The sequence below is a fragment of the Macrobrachium rosenbergii genome, chromosome 16 (genome assembly GCF_040412425.1).
Source record: "Macrobrachium rosenbergii isolate ZJJX-2024 chromosome 16, ASM4041242v1, whole genome shotgun sequence".
NCBI classification, from domain to species: domain Eukaryota; kingdom Metazoa; phylum Arthropoda; class Malacostraca; order Decapoda; family Palaemonidae; genus Macrobrachium; species Macrobrachium rosenbergii.
In genome coordinates this window covers 28,963,914-28,985,094 of record NC_089756.1, presented here as the reverse complement: position 1 = coordinate 28,985,094, position 21,181 = coordinate 28,963,914, and the positions used below count along the sequence as shown (strand labels likewise).

General features: G+C 35.1%; 1 protein-coding gene across 2 annotated transcripts; it reads right to left on the bottom strand.

Moving 5' to 3' along the window:
• Positions 1-1,484: 1,484 nt before the first annotated feature.
• On the bottom strand, positions 1,485-20,363 carry LOC136847248 (BTB/POZ domain-containing protein 9). 2 transcript variants are annotated; one of them, XM_067118748.1, is made up of 11 exons: positions 20,315-20,363; positions 16,709-16,891; positions 14,891-15,041; positions 11,629-11,794; positions 11,377-11,510; positions 10,950-11,109; positions 8,589-8,770; positions 7,572-7,724; positions 6,986-7,164; positions 4,767-4,951; positions 1,485-4,198 (listed from the first exon to the last, which is right to left on the bottom strand). In XM_067118748.1, exons 2-10 carry the CDS (start codon positions 16,882-16,884, stop codon positions 4,768-4,770), a joined length of 1,485 nt encoding a protein of 494 aa, XP_066974849.1. In that variant the 5' UTR covers positions 16,885-16,891; positions 20,315-20,363; the 3' UTR covers positions 1,485-4,198; position 4,767. The 2 variants fall into 2 exon arrangements, with proteins under 2 accessions (XP_066974849.1, XP_066974848.1); XM_067118747.1 differs by having other exon boundaries at positions 19,985-20,362.
• Between the last annotated feature and the right edge of the window lie 818 nt (positions 20,364-21,181).

The following is a 21,181-nucleotide window of genomic DNA, read 5'->3' as shown; positions in this document are numbered from 1 at the left end:
TGACTGGCCCACAGCCATGTCGACATTGTAGACCCCCTACCCACCCTCCAAGGGGCACAGATACCTCTTCACAATAATTGATGGGAACACCAGATGACCCGAGGTTAACACCTATCGAGCAACAGATGGCGAAAAATTGAGAGAGCCTTAATAAGTTGGGTTAGCAGACACCGAGTTCCAGAGTACAATATCAGCACTAGTTCACATCAACCTTATCGCACACTGTCACCGCCAGTCTTGGGACAAAAAACAACACACGACAGCATATAACCCAGAAACAAACGGCATGATAGAGGTTCTCCACCAATCTTTGAAAGCAGCACTTGACAGCCAAATGCTAAGATGGGAGATTGGAAAATAGAATTAGCATGGATCTTAGACACTGGGTCTAAGACCCGAAGAACCTCCCCCACATGCAGCATTCAACATGTCATCGGCAGAAGCACTTTACAGACAGTCCTTGGCAATTCCAGCACACATTTTTCGAGACCCAACCACCCATTTCAACATCCATAGAGCATTATCACAAATAATGCCAGCGAAAATGACATACGCCACAGCCAGAAAAGTACAGTATACTGTACGTCCCAGAAGAACTTGGTCAGGCGAGCCACACATTCATCAGAGTAGATGCCGATTGACAACACCCCCATCACCTGCCTACTTGGGCCCCCACAAAATCTTGCAGCGAAGAGACAGAGCCTACCAAATGTCAGTGGACGGAAGAACAACCTGGGTATCGATCGACAGGATATGCCCAGCATACTTGCCAGAAGTTGGGACACAGCTAAGCCTCCTCTAGGGGGGATGGGAGTACTGTAGGCCCCCTGCTGCTGGGACCCTCCAGGCAAACGCCACCAGAAACATCAAACGAAGGCTAACCACGAGGGCCAATCTCTGTCACGTGGCTACCAGAAAGAACAGGGACATGCTGTAGAAGCAATGTTTATTAAGTACAGTATTCTCACCAGACGCAATCATCTGTGCATAAAAATGCAACTGTGTACAAATGTAAAAAAATTTCAGCTTTCAAGCCATATGTATCATATTTGTCTTCTTTGGTATATATACCAGGAAATAGTCTTTTTCAGGTGTGAAGACTATTTCCTTGTATATGAGAAAACACACCTTCTTCCAGTTGTATGCCCTTCTTGTTCTCCATTTAAATTTTACTTTCCATCTACAATTGTTAGTGACATGCCCAGATATGTTTTGATTAGTAAATTAGTATACCTAGTTGCTGTATATCACTCACCTTGCTGCCTCTACATGCTATCATACACATACTGGTGTAGCGCCCCAGTGTCTTACTGCACAGCACCAAAGATCTATAATTCCCTTGACTGTGAAATTATGACAATCTTCGTTACAGTTGCTGATGCTGACGTTCACGTTTACTTCTACTTTCTTAGTCGTGCACCACTGTCTTAGATTTTTTTTTACATATATTGCATTTTATAAATACTGTATGCATTCATCCTGCCTTTCCTTTACAACAAAATTAAATATTTATTGGATCTTCTAAGCATCACATGGTGTGAAATAATACCCTCTTTTCACAAGAGCAATGACAAAATTTAGGCAAGTACACATTTTCTTGATAAGAGTTAATATGCAGACATTTCAACAATAAAACATATCAGATTTGCAGACATTTCAACAATACAAATATATCAGATAGCATGAGACATCTCATGATATCATTAAACGTGCTCTGAAGTACCAAAGTGTAAATGACAATATTATATCCTGGCATTTGATACTTTGGTACTTCAGAGCACGTTTAATGATATCATGAAACCAAAGTGTAAATGACAATATTATATCCTGGCATTTGATACTTTGGTTACCAAACTTCTATTGCATGCTCACCACAACAAACCATTCAAACCAACCAAAATACTCTTTCTGAGCAATACTATATAGTAGATTCAGGCTACCCTGTATTCATAAAATTGACCATTTGCCAAGTGGGTTATGTCTTAATTAAAGAGGAGAAAAAGTTACTTCAATATGAATAGGGTGTTGCTTCCGGAATGTGAGCCCTGTGGATAGTATTCAAGATTCTGTGCAGCATTCCTTGGGTCACTGCTCTATCTTTTACTATTCATCCATTTCCTGCAATCCCCTCTTATGACTGTCAGTTGAACTTGAAAAGTTAAGACAAGTTACAATTAAAAAATCCTTCACTTCACACAAGTTAGTCATTTCATGTACAAGGTACAATAACCACTAAAAAAAAAAAAAGGTAGTTACATAAAAATCTCGGAGGAAAAAATGCCTACGCATAAAATCTCATGAGGGAAAATACCTACACATAAAATCTCAGAGCAAAAATACCAAGAAATCAAGAATTGCCTTAATCAAAATTAACTCGATACAAAGTACAATTACTTGCAAATTTCCAAACTTGTGATTGCCAAATACTTCCCACCAGTTGCAGATACTGACAAAAATGAAATCTTAAAACCCAAGGTACAAAAAAGATGTTACTGATATGGTTATACAAGTACAAGGAACATCATGACTAATAACCTACTTAAAGTATCTTACACTTACAGAACCCTTCAAATCAACTTATTTTTGAAGGATTTAAGTACTCGGCCTTTGAGGGTAAATGCCAGTACAGAAATTTTACAAGTACAACTGCTATCTTAGTAAAACATAATTTAAAACTAGTCAATACAAAAATTTGGAGATCCTAGAGAAATAGAAATATATAACAGATATTCTACTGACTAAAATCTACATTTTAGTACATGTACAACGAAACTACAGTCGACCCCCGCTTATTCAGGGTTCAGCTATCACGGCGTCACCTATTTGCAGACTTTTCTGTGGAACGCATCTCCAAATTATTTGCAGAAAATTTGCCTATTCACAGATTTTTTCGTAGAGCAATATTCAAGTTTTGTATTGTATTTTCATATTATTTACATGAATATACATTTTTTATGTATTTGGTGTTTGAACTATTAAAATAGGCAGCTGTAAGCATTTTTAGAGGGGGTCTTTGGTGTTTGAACTATTAAAATAGGCAGTTATCAACATTTTTAGAGGGGGGGGGTCTCATGTATTCGCGGATTTTTGCTATCCGTGGAAGGTTGTGTTCCCTATTCCCCGCGAATACCGGGGGTCGACTGTATCATGAGAATACAGTATCTGAAACTAAGTCCTACTTAAAACTGATATGCTAAACAGAATCTTATGTACTTTTGCTTCATAAACACCAACAATATGGCAACTACATCAAGCTTTCAGCTTCTACTGTACAATACCCAAGCTACAAGTACGTTGTGCTGTGTACTGTGTTTGCCAGCTTATAAGTATTATGCATAAATAATGTGAAACCCTGTTACATGGATAGTGAAAAAAATAGTAGTAAAAAAAATGCATTAATATTCATTGCAAAAATATTTTTAAGGAAAAACATAACAGTTTCTGCATGTACACAGAGTATGCCCGTGAAAAATATTTCTGAAATACTGTACTAGTACACAAAATTCATTTACATGAAAAAGAGAATTATTAACTTGCAGGCAATATCCAGAAAACTTGTTGGCAAATGAAGTTCTGTACCATACATGCACAATAATGCAAATGCCAATATATCTGCATAAACAGAAACAAAGCAAGCAGCAAAGGACTGAAATCTTTAATTATCAACATTTACTTAATTTTTATTGTTAATTATTTTGCATCATCATTGCATCAGTGCTCAGTGGACTAATACTACCTAAAACTCATCATCTAGACTGTGCACTTAATACCTTGAATAGTAAGTTTCCACTCTCTTAAAAACACAATACTGAACATTATGCAGTATTAGAATTTTTTCTTGCAAAAATAAAAAAACTTATCTTACACTCTGGCAAACTTTGAAGACACTAGTACTTCCCAGTCAGTTTAAAAAGCTCACCTAATTCAGACTCAAGTCCCAGTCTGGATAATTGTAGCACACCTTACAAAAGTGGAATTTCCATGAATTGCACACTTCCTCATAACTAGCCTTACTACCACTCTTCATCAAGCAAAGGTAATCCACAAGTTGAAGTAGTGTCTCCTATGAGAGTTATTTGATGGAAGTCCCAAAGATGGAAATCCATGGTTCTAATTTATGACTAAACAATTGAAGTCCTGGCCGATACTGAATTTCAGGACTAGTTACATATTACCTTTCAACTCCTTAAGTGATTCCCTGTAGTGAGAGAAATAAGTCAAAATTAGTTAAAAAAAAAATTCATGCATCACACAGACAATGTTTCAATTAAAAAAGCCCTTGTCTTCATTTGCTGTACAAGGAAGATAAATACATTCCACAATATGCTACATTCTTTGACACAAACTGATACACCAACATCACAACATTTTCTGTTTTTTTAGTGTAATTCATTTATTACTGGGTTTGGGAAAGTGATTTAACATACATCCTCCAAAGATCATCAACTGAAAAAAAAACGGTGACAAAAATTCATGTAGAAATTTAAAGTATTCCTTACAAAACAAGACAGGGTAATAAAAAAAGTCTCATGGTATAGGATAAAACATCCATAACACATCTCTAAAAAGTAGACTTCAACAACACAGGCTTGTGGCATGTTCATCATCATGAATATAGTAAACCAGATTTTCCCTACATGATTAGATGTGAAAATCAAGTGGCGTACATGCACTGCTTTCAATATCCCAAGCCTTGGCCTCTTGGGAATGCTCTTAACAATCATATTTAGAGTTGTACAGATAATAAAAATGTTTCAGAACCTTACCTCACTTTCCATACGGGGTAAAGACTTCATAGTCCAACACAGTGAAGTTGTAGTCACTCATCAAGGTATTACATGATGCATTTTCCCCATCATAAGAGTGTGGAAGATTAGAATAACTCTCCAAATTTTGATTGCAGTTCCCAGCAATAAAGAGATCTGCACCCGCCCCAAATATTGGCCCACAGCTGTTAGGTAATAATAAAAAAGCAATAAGTTTGGGACCTAGTAAAAACAGTTATGTTAATTTAAAATAAGCTTCTATTTGATCAATATACCAGAAAACATACTAACAGTATGGTCACTTCTACAAAAATCAGATAACATGCCAGAACATAAGGTTTTGTGATAAGAGTAGCTTTTGCAACATATCAAAAAAGGTCTTAAAATTCCACTACAGTATTTATAACCAGATAAACCTGTTTGCAAGCAACCCAGCAGCATGTTCCGATACCTGAGAACAATGTTTCTGATAACTGACTGACTGACAATCCTCTTTAAATTGCAACTATGGGTTATGATGCTGTGTTAATTTCCAATTTGAAAATTTAAAAGAAGTGTTAAAACAAAAATCAAATAAATTTAAACATCATTCAATTTTCTTAAACTTGAAATATTAACATATAAAAACTTATTTGGACATTGTTGAAGTTAACAGATTGGAGTAAAAACTGAAAATGAATATATAAAACTTGAAAAAATTTTAGAATATAAGGCAGATTTGTCGAGGAAGCCTGAATCCTCAACAAATCAAGAGATTATTTTCATTCAAATCTCTTCTTAAGATTATGCTCAATTTAAAATCTTCATCTTTGACTATTAAAACAATTTTTTTAGTTTTCCTAAACTCAAACACTCAATAAGAGGTTTAACAGTATAGAAAACAGGGAAATCAGAGCAGAATGGTTATCACCGCTCATGTGGAAGTCATGCATTAATAAAGAGTGGCTGACTTTTACTCTCCATAAGTTTTCTTTAAGACATTCTTCTGATATTTAGGACCAGGGGTGAATTACTTTATTTCCAGGGTCAGGTGGTAATGCCTAACGGAACTTAAGGTTTTTTAATTTTTGGTAAGGAGCCAGAGCAAGGAGGTACCTTGCTTTTTGGATATTAGAAAAAAAAAATAAAGTTACCGCCATTGCAAATTAATCTGCCTTTTCACTTCCCATAAAACTTACATGCACAGTATTCAACAACTTTTTGTTTTAATAAAAGCAGCACCTCAAGGATCTCTAGTACTAACAGGTGTAATGGGATAACAGATGCTATGTCATCCAGATACTGCTAGAATCACTTGCTAACATCACAACCTTAATCTTTACAACTAACAACCTCCTCAAGGGAAGTTAAAATATTAGAAAGTTCTGCTGCAAATATTGCAAATGAACTTGATGAAGTACCACATATACTGTACTGTAACAAATTCTGGTAACACAACATTTCATCAACAAATTTTTAGAATCGTCAGGCAAGCATTACCTGTGCCAAGCAAATCCCAGAGCAAGAAAAAAAGCTGGGAGATCACTTAATCAATGAAGTATTAATTTTGCTGAGTTAAAACTTCATGCCTTATTGACTAAAGTTGCTGGTCTACAACAGATAACTGTTAAGATTGCAACAATTTCATTTCACATTCCGGGGAGTAAATAAATGTATTACTAACATACTGCTGCACTACATTGCTTTTTGGATCATCAGTCATGTCGCTTGAGGAGATTAAAAACAAAATTAAGTCTTGGAAACTATTCCACAGAAAACCAAACAAGCTTGGTCATCTAATGGAAAACACATCAACAACAATAACTGACAACTGTTTAAAACTGTGTAAGGGATTAAAAGTAAATTTTCAGTGATGGGAGTATGGAGACAGACGTTTCAGCTGTTAATTTAGGTACAGTGCACTGGTATCCCCAACAAGACCAGGTATAATAGTGACTGTTCTGCAGGTGAGATGAAGCAACAAGGGAATTTCTCACATTTCTCTTACCAAGCCCTTTACGCATTATAAGACCCATTCAACCACCTCCAACAAGGTGTAACTGCCCATGCTATGTGTATAAATGCAGCAATGAAAATCAAACCAAGTTACATCTGGAGATGTTAACAAGTACTATCTGAATCAACAGCACAAAATGGAAGCTATAGTTTATAATCTATATCATCAAACAGTGTAGTATTAACAAAACAGGGTAGCATACCGATTTCTCTGCAGCACTTACTCTGGGTGATAACAAATAGCAAACATTTTCTTGACAACTGGGAATTTGGTCGGAGGACAATCCTGACTGTTGACAAGTGTAAATAGAAAAGCCTTGTCAGAAGCAACATAGCGTCCTTTCATGGTAGTTTTGCCCCAAGGAACATCACTGAATCCACCACAGATTTCTCCATGTTGGCCCTACAATGACAAGTGCCATGATACAAACAGAATATGATGCATAACTGACAGCATTTTATAATGATGTAACAAAGTACAATGATTTATAGGACATGTTACTGTTCAAGAATTAAATTTAAAAACAACTTAGTTCAAAATGTTACTATTAAAAAACTTAACTTCAAAATAACTTGGTTCCAAATTTAAGATCTGGTAATGTTATGGTTACAATGTGCTGATTATATAAGTAATAAAATATATAAGCGGTTTTGCAACCAAGTACAGTACAAGAATGGTGAAGGTTCAGTGACCCCTTGTGGTACTGAAATTATATAACACAAAGACCTCCTCAAATATATAAGCAATGGTAGTATATGAAATTAAATCTAGAGTACCTTGACATATAAAAAAAAATCCCATTATCTTACCATAACAATAGTGTACGTTGGAGCAACACCATCACAATGTCGATGAAATGCATCTGCTGAATAACCATGAGTAGATGCACGATAAACAAGCCTCCACATTTGTTTATTTACACCATACCAGTTGTTAAGAACACGCTGCAATGACATCTTTTCCTGCAAAAAATATCTCGCACAGTCATTCAACTTTGAACCTCATCAAGGGAATGTGACTCAAACATACCAATCTTAATCTTTTCAGCCAATGGATAATTAATTAAGTATACGAAACCATATCAATTAAAAGGTAAGTTAAGTTAAGTATACCTTAGTTTCATTTAAAAGATGAATTGCAAGTGCTATATACAAAAGTGATTTAAGAATTATCAGTATGCAAGTGCATTACGAATATATAAAAATTTCATAAAATTAGCACTGGAAAATGTGGCATCCAAAAATACCTTGCCTATTTTTCATATTTTTTATTTAATATTTCTGTCACCTTTTTTTCATCACATCCTCTGATTGAATATCAACCTTATAGCTCCTATCTATTTGCCTGTCTGTCGTTTTCTAACCTAGACACATTCCCAAAACCATCCATTCCCTGAAATGCTATTCCAAGACACCATCCATTTCACATAGTACTCGCTTAACTTTATTTGCTGGATATAAAAGAAGTTTAGTCTACTGTCTAGGAATGCCAGGATCAAGCAACCATTCACACAATCCACTTGGCATATCCCATGCATTTGTTTCAATAAATGAATACTGAGGGCCCTTGAAGTGCAAAATAAATCAGAAAAAATTCTTCACAAAAGAAAACAGCAAAGCTGAGTGCATGAAACTTCTCTGTATGGCAGCCACTAATTAATCTTTAAGGAAAAAAACAGCTGGTGACTTAAAGATTCCTCACATGGGAGCTCAATCATATTTTTTTAGACATGAAAGTTAGCACAAGACATAAATAAATCATTCAAATGTTCTGATACGTTATTGCGCAGACTGAAATGAAAATAATTATAAATCTGCTATACTTACATTGACAAGCAACTGTGAGCCTGCAAATAACTTTAACGAAACCCTTGGTTGTAATCTTTTATCTTCATTGGTAGAGTTATCCTTAAATTTGTTTGGTAAAGCAGCATAGCGGTAGCGTTCCAATGATAGTTCCATTGGTACTGCCCCAGTAGGTTCCACTTCTTCGGCAAATACTTGACTATCTGAAATTTTATGAGGAGAAAATAAATGTGGAGAACCACTTGCCTTCTATGACATTTATATAGAAAACTTTTGTATTAGAGTATTTTAATCCCTTTCAAATGTTCAGATGTATAAGTTGGAAATGAAACCAGTGCACTGTAAACTACAAACTACATACAGGACTGAAATTCAATAATTAGGTCAGGCATACCCCATGTCAAATCTCTTAATACATCAGTTTGTTTATAAACTAATAATAATTTACAATCATTTCATTAGTCAAAATGTTCTCCCAGACAGAAGAAGAAACTCAGAATAGAATAGTTCCAAAATGTCTTGACTGTTAAAGCTATTCATCTGTAATTTGACTGCCATAGAGGATTTTGTTCCAGAACCCTCTTATGTTTATTTTCTTGTAAATATTATTAACAATACTTTTCAATATTTTTCACATTCATTGCAAAACATACCATAATCATTATCTTCTACATTTAATATTTTCTATGTTGCGAGTCCTGACAATCTCTACTGAGATGGCAGTGCAAAGGTTGCAAGTACATGATTTTCCTCCTAAACTACTGATGGCCATTTTACTATACAAATGCCTGTGTCATATATTTTTGATACAGTACTTATTTATATGAAACAGTTTTTTGTTGCAAATAACCTACAACTTCATTTCTCCCCATTTCATTGTTTTACTAGCTGAAGTTGCTCCTTCACAACTATCATCCTTGAGGCAGCAAATAATATGGATACACCTTCCAACAAATAAGCCTTGGATTTACTTTTACAACACTTTTACCGGCCAGTACAAAAAATATGCTACTTTGTGAAATTCCCTGTTCTTGAAATTTCATATTCAGTAATGTAGCCCCTGCTAGTAAATTCTCAAAGCTTTCAAAAAGCTTCAACAAAAGGGGTATTTCTCTCATATCACATTCACAAAGGACCTGCAGAGTACCTTGCCCCATGAAGTATCAAGTTCTTTTTCTAAAATGAAAAATGTACTAATATGATGTTGCTTAGGTGTAAATGCATCTCAAAAAGAGATGTTTACATGCAGACTACCACATCTGTGATAGAGTGCATATTTCTGAAACTGTACTGAGCTAGAAGATAATTGTTGCACTGTAGATACCACATAGATGAACTTTTACCAAATTCTTCGTAATTTTACATAAGGTGAGGGCTAAAGCGATCAATCGGGTGCTAGTCATCAACAGTTTGTCTTTTCTTGGTTTTAACTAAATATCACATTTACAGAGTTCCAAGATTTGTTGTTGGAATGTATTTTCAATATATATTTGATTTATGATACTCAAATTTATTATTTTCAAGTTATCTGCAGCATGCAGAATCCCTGCGCATGGATTTCATCTGGACTACAAGAGGATTCTTTGGCCTCTAAAGCAGATTCAAATTCTCTCTTGAAGAGAGGTATATTGTATTGTTCTTGTTGGTCATGAAATTTCTTAAATACATAAGCAAAATGACTGGGGATCAGCAACTTTCCATCATTTACTTCTATTACTGGTGTTTCCTTCCGGATGACGTGTGTGGTTGCATTTTAGCCTTCCTCGTCTTCTTCCCAACTTTTGCAAAGGAGACTAGTAACCATATTCATCGCAGGACAAATTAACACTGCAAACATCCCCCAAAATAGGAACAAAATAGTTGAGGACCCACAGCACAGGACAATATAAAGCATCCACAGACACCAACTCCCCCAGCAGAGCTATGCTGTTCACTTAAAATCTTACTCCTTCCTTTAACAGCATCCTTAGTCACTCTCATAATCGATAATTAGTCCAAGAATCATTAACAGAAGAAATAAGTAAAAAAGCTTCAACAATGTAATTCTGAGACAGCGCAGCGATGTCTGCATAGGATGGTAGCCAAAGTCCTGGGTTTCCTGAAACTATGTGAGCAGCAACAATCCCTCACCTGACTACCTCCAATTAATTGCTCTTGTTATATAGCTTTAACAACCATTCCTAGATGGTGCTGGGAATGCTCCAAAACAAGAGACAATGGTTTGTATTCTTGTATATTCATGACTGCATATTTTTGTGGTTGACATAGATGACTGTGCATAAAATAATGAAATACACTTGGGATATAAGTTATTTTTGGAGTTCATAACTAACGTCACCCAACCTTCAAAATATTTTCCATCAACTTATCAAATCAACATACCAATAAGTAAGAGCCGCACATGATTGATGACACCTGGTAATTGCTGACAAACACGTAGTCTCTCCTCTTCAGTCCAGTGAGCAGTAGGCTGTGTAACACCAGCACCATACTTGGCCCAACTAAGAACCCCTCTCCATACATCTTCCTCTTCTAAAGCTAACTGTTACAAATGATATACAGACTGAATGATTACAGAATACCTTACCAATATCTATCCTATTCAAAAATCCTCAAACACTATATAAGATGAAAAAAAAAAAAAAAACATATCTGAAAAGTTGCACAGGAAATATGACAAATTTTTAATATATCTGTATTTTTCGAAGCTAAGAAACCCTTGATCTTAACGTAAAATTAAAAAATTACCCCAGTATTATATGCATCATATTATAATATCAAATAAAAATTTTTCTTAAGATTAGCTTACGTTGTCCGATGAGATAAGTCTTATTAAGGCTTCTCTTGATAGATTCAAGAACGATGTTGTCTGCATACACTCAAGGGCATTTTCTCCAATATAAGCCACACAGCGATCAACAAATGCACGACTACCTTTACTACCTAAACACAAAATGCACTCAAATTAAGACACAAGTTATTTACAATTCTAAAGCAAATGAACAGCCAACTATACACAACAAAAAAATAATAGTGGACTATATAACACATATCATACAACCTCCAGTTCGCTGTTCCATTTTGAGGGCTGCCATGAGAAATGTACATGCATTATGAGGAGTCATAGTAGTGGCAATGTGATCTTCGCAATGCTGACAAAGTTCTTCAAGGCCCAAGTCATGACCAACACCATAGACTTCAAAAACATCATTATCACTCATCACAACCTGATGAAACATTGTAAGAATTACAGAGAAATTCTTTTATAAACAAAATCTTTTATTTATACTTTGAGAATATCCAACTACAAAAATAATGCATATCATCAACAACTCAAAAGCCAGGCGTACAAAGATTTTCCTTCTCATGAGCTAAGAATATTCTGAAAGCAAACTAACGCATAAAAGTCCTGATCCATATTGTGCCTCGACTAACTTATCTCCAAGAACATTTCAACTGGTATCGTTATCAAGCAGTTTAACCAGACTACTGAGGTAATTTATTTACCCATTGCAGGGCTGGACCTAAGGTTTGTCTTTATTACTGATAAGGTTTAGATTTTATAACCAACTTCAAATTGGATACAAGTTTAGGAAATATCAAAAAGTTCTACTACATATTCTGAGCCATTTATTATAAATTACAGTACATCTAAAATTTTTGAAGTATGTAATATCTAAGGATGAACTGCATATCTAACATCCACAGCAAAGCGAAGGTTGGTCTGCCAGATCCTCAATTTGAATGAGATAATTTCTTTACTGAATTTAATTCATTTTGCTTCTCGCTATACTATAGGCTATATGGTCATTCCAGTTTAGGTGTATGTTGAAGATTATGCTTAAGAACTTTGCTGTTTCACTTATGGGTATATGACGAAGTCTAATACTTATGTCTGTTTCATCAACTTTTCATTTGCAGAGAACATAACTGCTGTGATATTTTATATGGAGAGTTGGAAACCTACTGATGAGGTCCATGTGTCTATTGACACTATGGCATAACTGATGATACATTCAGCATGTCTATGTTTGACACTGCTTGGCATACTGCCAAATCAACCATGTAAATATTATTTCTATTCCAAATGGCAGTTGACTACTGATGTCATTTACTGCTAGTGCAAAGATGGTGCTATTATGAGCACTACTGTGGAACTCCATTGTCAAGTGAGAAAGTCTTCAAATTATGTTATACACAACATAGAATATAGAATTGAGCCTTTAGTAAATATAAAATGAAATCTGTTTACTGAAAAACACAATTATATTAATCACACTTTGTTAAGGATATTAAACTTATCAAAACTTGAAATAAATAACCATAGCCAGACATTCACACATTTGCATACAGAACCTGCAGTTTTACATGCACAGTTCTCTACTATACCAACTGGTAGGAGAGCTAGTTGTAAATCCAAGCAGTCACTGAACAGGTATGTCATAAAGTGTAGAGTGTCTGTAATCAGTAAACTAAGTGAAATCAAACAAAATTTCAAACAAAGACAAGACACGTAAAATGCTGAAAAGTACAGACCTGAATAACACTCAACAGAAAAAATGCAAAAATTACTAACTAGCCAAATAACCTTAGCATAATGAACCTAAATTAGCAAAAAACTGAGTAGGAACTAACAAGGTAACATCAAGCATCAACTGGGTTACCTTTAACTAGTAACACTCCTACCACCAGGAATCCCAAACACAGAAAAAAAACCTAAATATTAAGCTATCTAATCCATGAAATAAAAAAGTTAACCAAACAGAAAAAAGCATTCATTCTGCCTCTGAAAAAAAAAGCAGTATATATATAAATTCTTTAAGGAATTTGCAATCACTAGTACTGAAATCACTCTACCTTGCAAAGCTACATCAAAATGCCTTCAAAAATGTAAAAATACACTAGGAGAAATGAAAATGATAAAATCATGAGTAGTGTATTCAACAGCAGACGCATGAAAAGGGATTAACTGACCGATAAGCACCGGGGGACCCCACGGTACAGACATGTATGCACACACCTTCCTGTCTACTGTCATTTTCTTTGTGAGGACTGAAGTACCTGGGGCAATTTGTGAGTTATACTTGTGGGCTTTTACTAGAAGCGGGTTCAATGTGAAACAATTCACTTTAAACATTGAAATAATTATCATAAAAACGTTATCATTAGCAACATCAACTGTATAGATGTGTAAAATAAACAAAAATAGGAATCCTATGGGTACAAATTATAGTCCATGTAAGCTAACCTCTACATGCATTTTTATGAATCTAAATGTTTCAACACTAACAACAAAGATGGGGGATTCAGATATGGTTTTATCTTTGGATTCGCTGATGACCTACTTACGAATAATAAGGAAAATCTATTTAATGGTAATTCTGTGTACATCCTGGGCTACTTGAAGTCTCTGGCACGAATAAAGACCCATACAAAGTTGGCCCATTTTTGCCAATCAATATTAATGTCAATAAAAATTAGTTTTTCACTCCAATGCATGGTCAGAGAAAATTTATTTTTGAACTACATGACTTTCTAGCTTTTTTCCTCAATTTATCCGTTCACGCCAAATTTAAAATTAAAGTCACATCAAAGCAATGTATTAAATATTTAAGAAAATGATGTTTACATAGCAATTATTTAAATAAAATTAATGAAATAACATCCACACAGCAATTATTTAAATAAAATTAATGCTATCATTTTTTCAGCACCCTTGTACATCTAAATATAGTGCAAACAGCAAACTTACTACACTTAAAGATTCTAATGTCATACTTTTGGCAACTGAGATTCCAATAACATCAGCATAATGCTTTTGGCTAACTTCAATGTGTCATTTTCTAGTTTTGAACATGCTACAATAAAGTACATGTACTGAGCTTCGTATTATACCATACAGGATTCACCCAATGAAAAAATAAATTTACAGCTAACAATAACATGACTGCTGTTTTCATACAAGGTATGTGATTTGCCACAAAAAATTTTGGGAATCCTTGAAAAATAAAAGGATGAATGACTAAAACTTTTAGCAAATTGATACAACATCCCCAATGACTTCTATAAAAGTATTTAGCACTTTTAAATGTACTGTAATCCTTATGATCATATCACTTCAACTGAAATAAATTAACACAACAAACCCAAAAATATCTATAAATATGAGAGAAAAATTGGCCCTGATAAATATTACAAACTGAAAAAAAAATTAGAAAGAATGTATTAGTACTAGTCACAAAGCAACTGCTGATTACTGCCATTTAAATTGACACATACAAAATTAGATACATGAAAATCCAAGGATAAAAATTAAGTCATACTTTGCCTGTATAGATGTAACTTATAACTTGTCTAAATATATTTGGCTGGTATTGTGGAAGACGAATAGTTGTATGGGGACTCCCTGGGGTGACAGTACTGCCTGGTATGACACATATTTCACCTCCTGATGCCTCAACAAAGCTTTTACATCTGACATAAAAATAAAATAGAAAAAGCTTTCAATAAAAAGTTAATGCAATGCTTAGGGCACTTTACATACAAACAACTAATCAGTATATAAGTTTGTGGAGCAAAAGTTCTAGAAAAAACATCTGTTGTTTGACATACATTCTCATTTTACCTGTGCCATAATACCCCCTGTAAACAGTGAAGCAGAAATGAGTTTCACAACAGCTAAACAGTTATTTAATTCACAAGTCAAATGACATAACACATGATATATGTAAAAAATTTAGGTTAAATCTACAATCCATAATCCAAAACTATTAATCAATTTATGCATAACTTACAAAAATGATGGAATAACTGAATACAAAGCTTCTAATACAGATGACAGAAGTTTTACCTGGACCTAGTCAGCAACCGACATCTTGGTCTGGGGAACAGCAGAGATATGGCCTAGTACACTGAGATGCATTTATGAAATACAGTACACAAAATATCCATATTTTCTGTCCCAATGAGAAACAAACCTTTCAATACTTATAAGGGATCAAAAGGTTTGGGAAAATTGATATTCCTACAACTTGTATAAGAGTGAAGCACATTTCTGAGCTTGAAAGAGGCAGAGCACGCGCATTCCCTTTGAAGGCGGTGATATAGATGCAAAGTGATCGAGATATGTCATGCAGACGCTTTTAACAGGTTAAGGAATCTGGTGACTGATTTTGAGACATAATTCAGTACTATACTACCACCTGCTCTTTGTTGGAAAAAAAAAAAACTGATGTAAATTCCAAATAATATGACCAGTTCCGTGGTTGTTGTCCTGAACCTTCTCTACTTACAGCAAATCCTGACCAATATCTAGGACCATGAAAGGTGGAACAATTTCTCTTTTGAAGTTTCTTCCATGGACTTCTAAGACACTGACAGCACCTTTTTTGACATCTGGGACACCCAAGAGCAAGACTACTAAGCATCAGGATCACTTTGTATACCTGTGAAGAAAATCTAGTCTCCCTAACAACTGTGGATAACTCAGTTGTTAACCAATTCTAGGTGACAAGCAGTCTTCCCCTGATAGAATCAGGTTTTACTTTCATTTTACTTGACAGAGACAAAGGAAAACTGCCAAAGTTTTCATTTTCATCCCCAAACAAGACCAGATCTCTGGGCATCAAAACAGATTTCCTTCTGATGTGAAACAAAAATAAGTCCTCACTGCCAAACATTTGTCTCAAATTCTAATCTAGTCAAGGCTCCAAGCAAACTGATCTATGTGTATCTTTAAATCTGAATGATGTCTCAGAGTGCCACTGTAGATCAATGCATTATGATTTCACCATAATTCACAACAGCTTCAAAATGTGAAATGAACTCAATATACCACCCATATATTGTAATGGGAGAAGTATTCAAGGTGTCTGGGGGAAGAGATAAGCATAAAAAGAAAATGAATGATTGCAGTAATATACATGGACCACCTGATAAAACAAAGAGTATTGTTAATTGCAGAACATAGTAAAATTGATTAACATAAGTTGTCAATCAAAACAATGCCTAATAATGCTCCTTCAAAACACCCAAAATAAAAGAGATCTAGTTAAGTAATAGCCTGCATTTTCATAAGAACACTTGTATTTCTTGGCTGCAATGGCATTTCAAGAAAAAAAAATACACAGGGAATCACTTGCCTAGCCTTTAGTATAAGTTTATGTGCAGCTATGTGGGTTTCTTCACGACCAATGACAAATATGATGTCAGCAGAGTCTTTGTCTTCCAACAGATGCTGTAGGTCCTCTAAAAGACGTGACACCCCTACCAAAGATTTATCTGAGAAGTGAATCCCTCCTCCAACTCTTGTACCCATGCTGAGACTGAAAAAAAAATTTACTGTGAAGTGTCACTTATTTCATTAAAATTAGGCTACACATTAGGTCTGTTTGGCTATTGTAAACTACAATACTATTATTTATATCATTCTCATTACTCATGTATAAATTACATCTTCCACAAAATACCATACGCCAGACAGAGCAATACAGGAAAGCCTGACCAAGATATGGATATACCATCAAAGCCTCCATCAAATTTTTCTAAATCCAAAACATGGTTAATGGGTCTCAACCAACTAATTTTCTTTAGGCGTTCATTATTTATACTGAGGCAATTTTCAACTAACCCTACAAAATACCATTCTATCTTGAGTTTTATAACCCCCTCATGCTTCTATAACTTCTACCTTCATTTTGTTTACATATTCCCTTCATACAAGCTATGGCAACCTGAGAGCTCCAGGAAAACTTAATCCTTAATTTTCCAAGGGAAAATGCTGATTTGGTGTCCTTGATGTGAGTTTAGGAGGGTCAGAATCTCAGTTGTTGAAGTTGTCATGTCCAGTAATAAAACTTTTCCATTTCCCAACCTTTGGTCAACCACACAAAGAATCATTACCTCCTCTCTCCCGTCCCAATGAGTCTGAAGTACCTTCATAAAGCGAAAAAGGTCCCTTACTTCCATTTTCATTTCTCATCAATTCCATTACAAATGATCCTTCTCTACAACCCATACAAAATCTACAGATGCTCCTTCCCTCTGACTTTTTTTCTTTAACAAATTGTTTTTCCTACACTTGACCTTCCTGCGGAAACATCCACTCATTAAAGACATCCAAAAAAATGTTTGCTTCATCATTCAAACTACTTTTCCCTTGCCCTACATTTTATCAGCGCTGAATATTTGAAACTACCAAACTTGAATCATCTCAATAAACTTGAATTCAACTCTCTTCTTTTGCTTAATCAGCACGCCTTCCACAAGACAAGATATAATGGGGGTCTTTTTTTTCTTACACCGCCAACATTTGGTAAAGTCCAAAAGACTTTTTTGGTTGTTGTTCTTGATAGTTGTTAGGCATTCAAGAGAGTCTGATACAAGGTTATTTAAGGCATATTTCATACTGAAGGCTCAAAAATTATAATGCTCAAAATAATCTCTAGCTTTCATCTTGACTTATTAACAGCATACTTCATAAATTTGAGTATTCCTATATTTTCTTTTCTCTCATCCAGTCTTTTCCCCCTCTCTATCAATCTATAGCCTACCTCTCATAATATGGCTGTTTTGGAAAAGACTCAACCCTTATTGTTTCTTCTTTCATCTTCTAGATGCAGATGTTAAGCAGTGAGCCCAACTGGTCTCTGCACTAAAAATTTGAAAAAAATTGATAATACAAGTTGTCACGTAAAACACAATGAACTTCAATATAATAATGTATTCCTTTATTTGCTGACCGTTATGTTTAGGTAACACAATATTTCATAATGCCATAACATGTCAGCTCTCAAGTTACCAGATTGTATAATCTTAAACATTTCAAGAAGAAATGTTTAAGATTATACAATTTGCTACCTTATTCTAAAAAGTAACACGCTTCGGGCAACCCATAAGGTACAAATACTCACAAAATTACACATTCCATGATGTGTAATACACTGTATCCCAATTCTAAAAATAATGCACAGAAGAAAAACCATGATCTTAATTTGACTGCAGGTCGCTAACAAAAAAAAAAAAAAAATTCTTGTCAAGTTATCATGGGAAAAATAAAAAAGGGCACAGAGTGGAAGACATCCACTCGTCTGTTCAGACCAGCAAAGAATCTGGTTTAGGCAGTATTCCAGCATGGAGAAACTGGCTAGAGTTACAATCTTTTTCCCTAATTATCGACTGTAACACTTGGCCTTAGGCTACTTCCAAGAACATGCACTCATACAACTCATTCTGAGGAAAGCTGGTGGCGGCCCCCATTACTTGTACCCATCTTGATACTTCAACTTGTACATCTGCTCAAGTAACTGACTCTAGCCTGGAGTATTTTATTCACTTTAATAGACACCTTGAATCAGGCTTCCACATGTTCGCCAAAAGAATGCTAACAAGTGGAACTTCTTTCCAATCTTTTAGATGTTTATTCATTTATTTTCAACACTCTTTCAATACTTCTATGGCAATACCGTACGACTATTGTACAAAGTTTCAGCAGATGGCTTTCCTTGCTATCACTTTAAGCTTAGCCTATGTCTAGCGTTTTATCTAATCACAGAGAAATTGTTATCATTATTGGTAAAACATTTGCTCCCTTACGAATTTCAAGTAAAGTTCACCAGTGTTCTACTTTCTCTCCTTCTCTATTCCCTCTTCTTTATCAGGGACCTTCTCTGACCACAATTCTCCCTATCATGCTTTTGTCAGTGATTCAACTTGGCCTACAGTATATTTCTTTCTTCTCATCCCAACCTTAATCTGTTTTCATACTCAATCTTCAACTGATTTTTCTATTTTTGTTAACTCTAAACCTGGGTACCTCCGAGAAATAATCTGTTCCTCCTACAGAGAACAAATCCAACACTCCTTAACAATTTAATGTTCAACTCATTTTCAAAACCAAAACAGCCTGTTGTGAAGCCTAGCAGTCGTGTCTTTTCACCTAAAGTTTACGAAAAAAGGTTCACATAACTTAGAAGGCATGCTTATTGTGGCCTTATTAATAACTGGTTAGGCCAGACAAGGCTGGGCAGTCTTCATTTTCTAAAACTTTAAAACTAGGCTATGTAGGGTTAAACTGAGCTAACTTACAAGGTCCTTTACCAAGTCTACTATTTGACAGGGTAGTCTTTATTTTCAAATCCAGGCTCTGTCTATATTCCACAATGAATCTAGCCTACAGCAGGTTTCCTCTGATTTATTCGAAATTCTAACCAGACTCTATAAACTTGCACACTGTTTGTCAATACATCATAAAGTAGTCAATTCATAGTCAGTAATTTTGCATTAACTTCATCTAGCCAAATTAAATATCATGAAAAATAACGCCGATCTGTCTAAACTACCAATTCTCTCCTAAGGAAATGACGCAGATAAATGTTAGCTTAGTTTAACACCGGGCTAGATAGAGCTTTGGAGCTTACGCTACACAGCTGATTTAGAGGCTCCAGCAGAATCAGTTCTCGTCCAAAGCTTTGAAACTATCCAAGGAAACTTTATTCACAGCAACCGGAATCTCGTCCTCTTGACATACGACGGACACGATCGACTCGTTGAAGTCACCAGGCGGGTCTGCCTGAGCTGCTCTGCAAAATACGCTGTTCTTTCATCCAAAATAACTTATACCTCCTGCTTTTCTTGGATTGTCAAGATTCATTTATGACAACTAGATCATTTACGCTGACAAAATTTTAAAATACGACTGGAAGTAATGACGACGGTTCTTTTCAACCACGATTGTAATCTTCAGGTACCTGCTGCACCTGACGGTCAAACTCCGATGTAAACAAACAACTGCGAACAAAAAATACAACTGGGGAGGTGGGGGAGCTTTCCACAGATCACTAATACACCTAGATTTGACAACGTCTTAACAAATTTCAGGTGACAAATCCATATTTTTCTTACGAAAGAACCACATCTTTAGAAATTTCATGTGACAAATCCAGATTTTTCTCACGAAAGAACCACATCTTAAGAAATTTCGTGTGACAAATCCAGATTTTTCTTACGAAAGAACCACATCTTAAGAAATTTCGTGTGACAAATCCAGATTTTTCTTACGAAAGAACCACATCTTAAGAAATTTCATGCGACAAATCCAGATTTTTCTTATGAAAGAACCACATCTTAAGAAATTTCGTGCGACAAATCCAGATTTTTCTTACGAAAGAACCACATCTTTAGAAATTTCATGTGACAAATCCAGATTTTTCTTACGAAAGAACCACATCTTAAGAAATTTCGTGCGGCAAATCCAGATTTTTCTTACGAAAGAACCACATCTTTAGAAATTTCATGTGATAAATCCAGATTTTTCTTACGAAAGAACATGTCCACAATGAGGCAATGGTACATCTTATCAGATAATCTATGCTGTTTAAGAAAAGGTAATCGAAAATTAAAAGGGTTCTCTTCGTTCTCTTCCCTTTTTTGGAAAAAATGCAGTTTGTTCCATTGTTATACCCTTTTTGAAATGTATTACGATCTGCGGAACATTTAGATTTCTTTAATATTTACTTTTAAGCATCATATTTTCTTTATTCTCACTAATGATTTGCTACGCCATCATCAAGCTAAAATATACAATCATTTGTTAAGCGCAGTATGAGTTCAGTCAA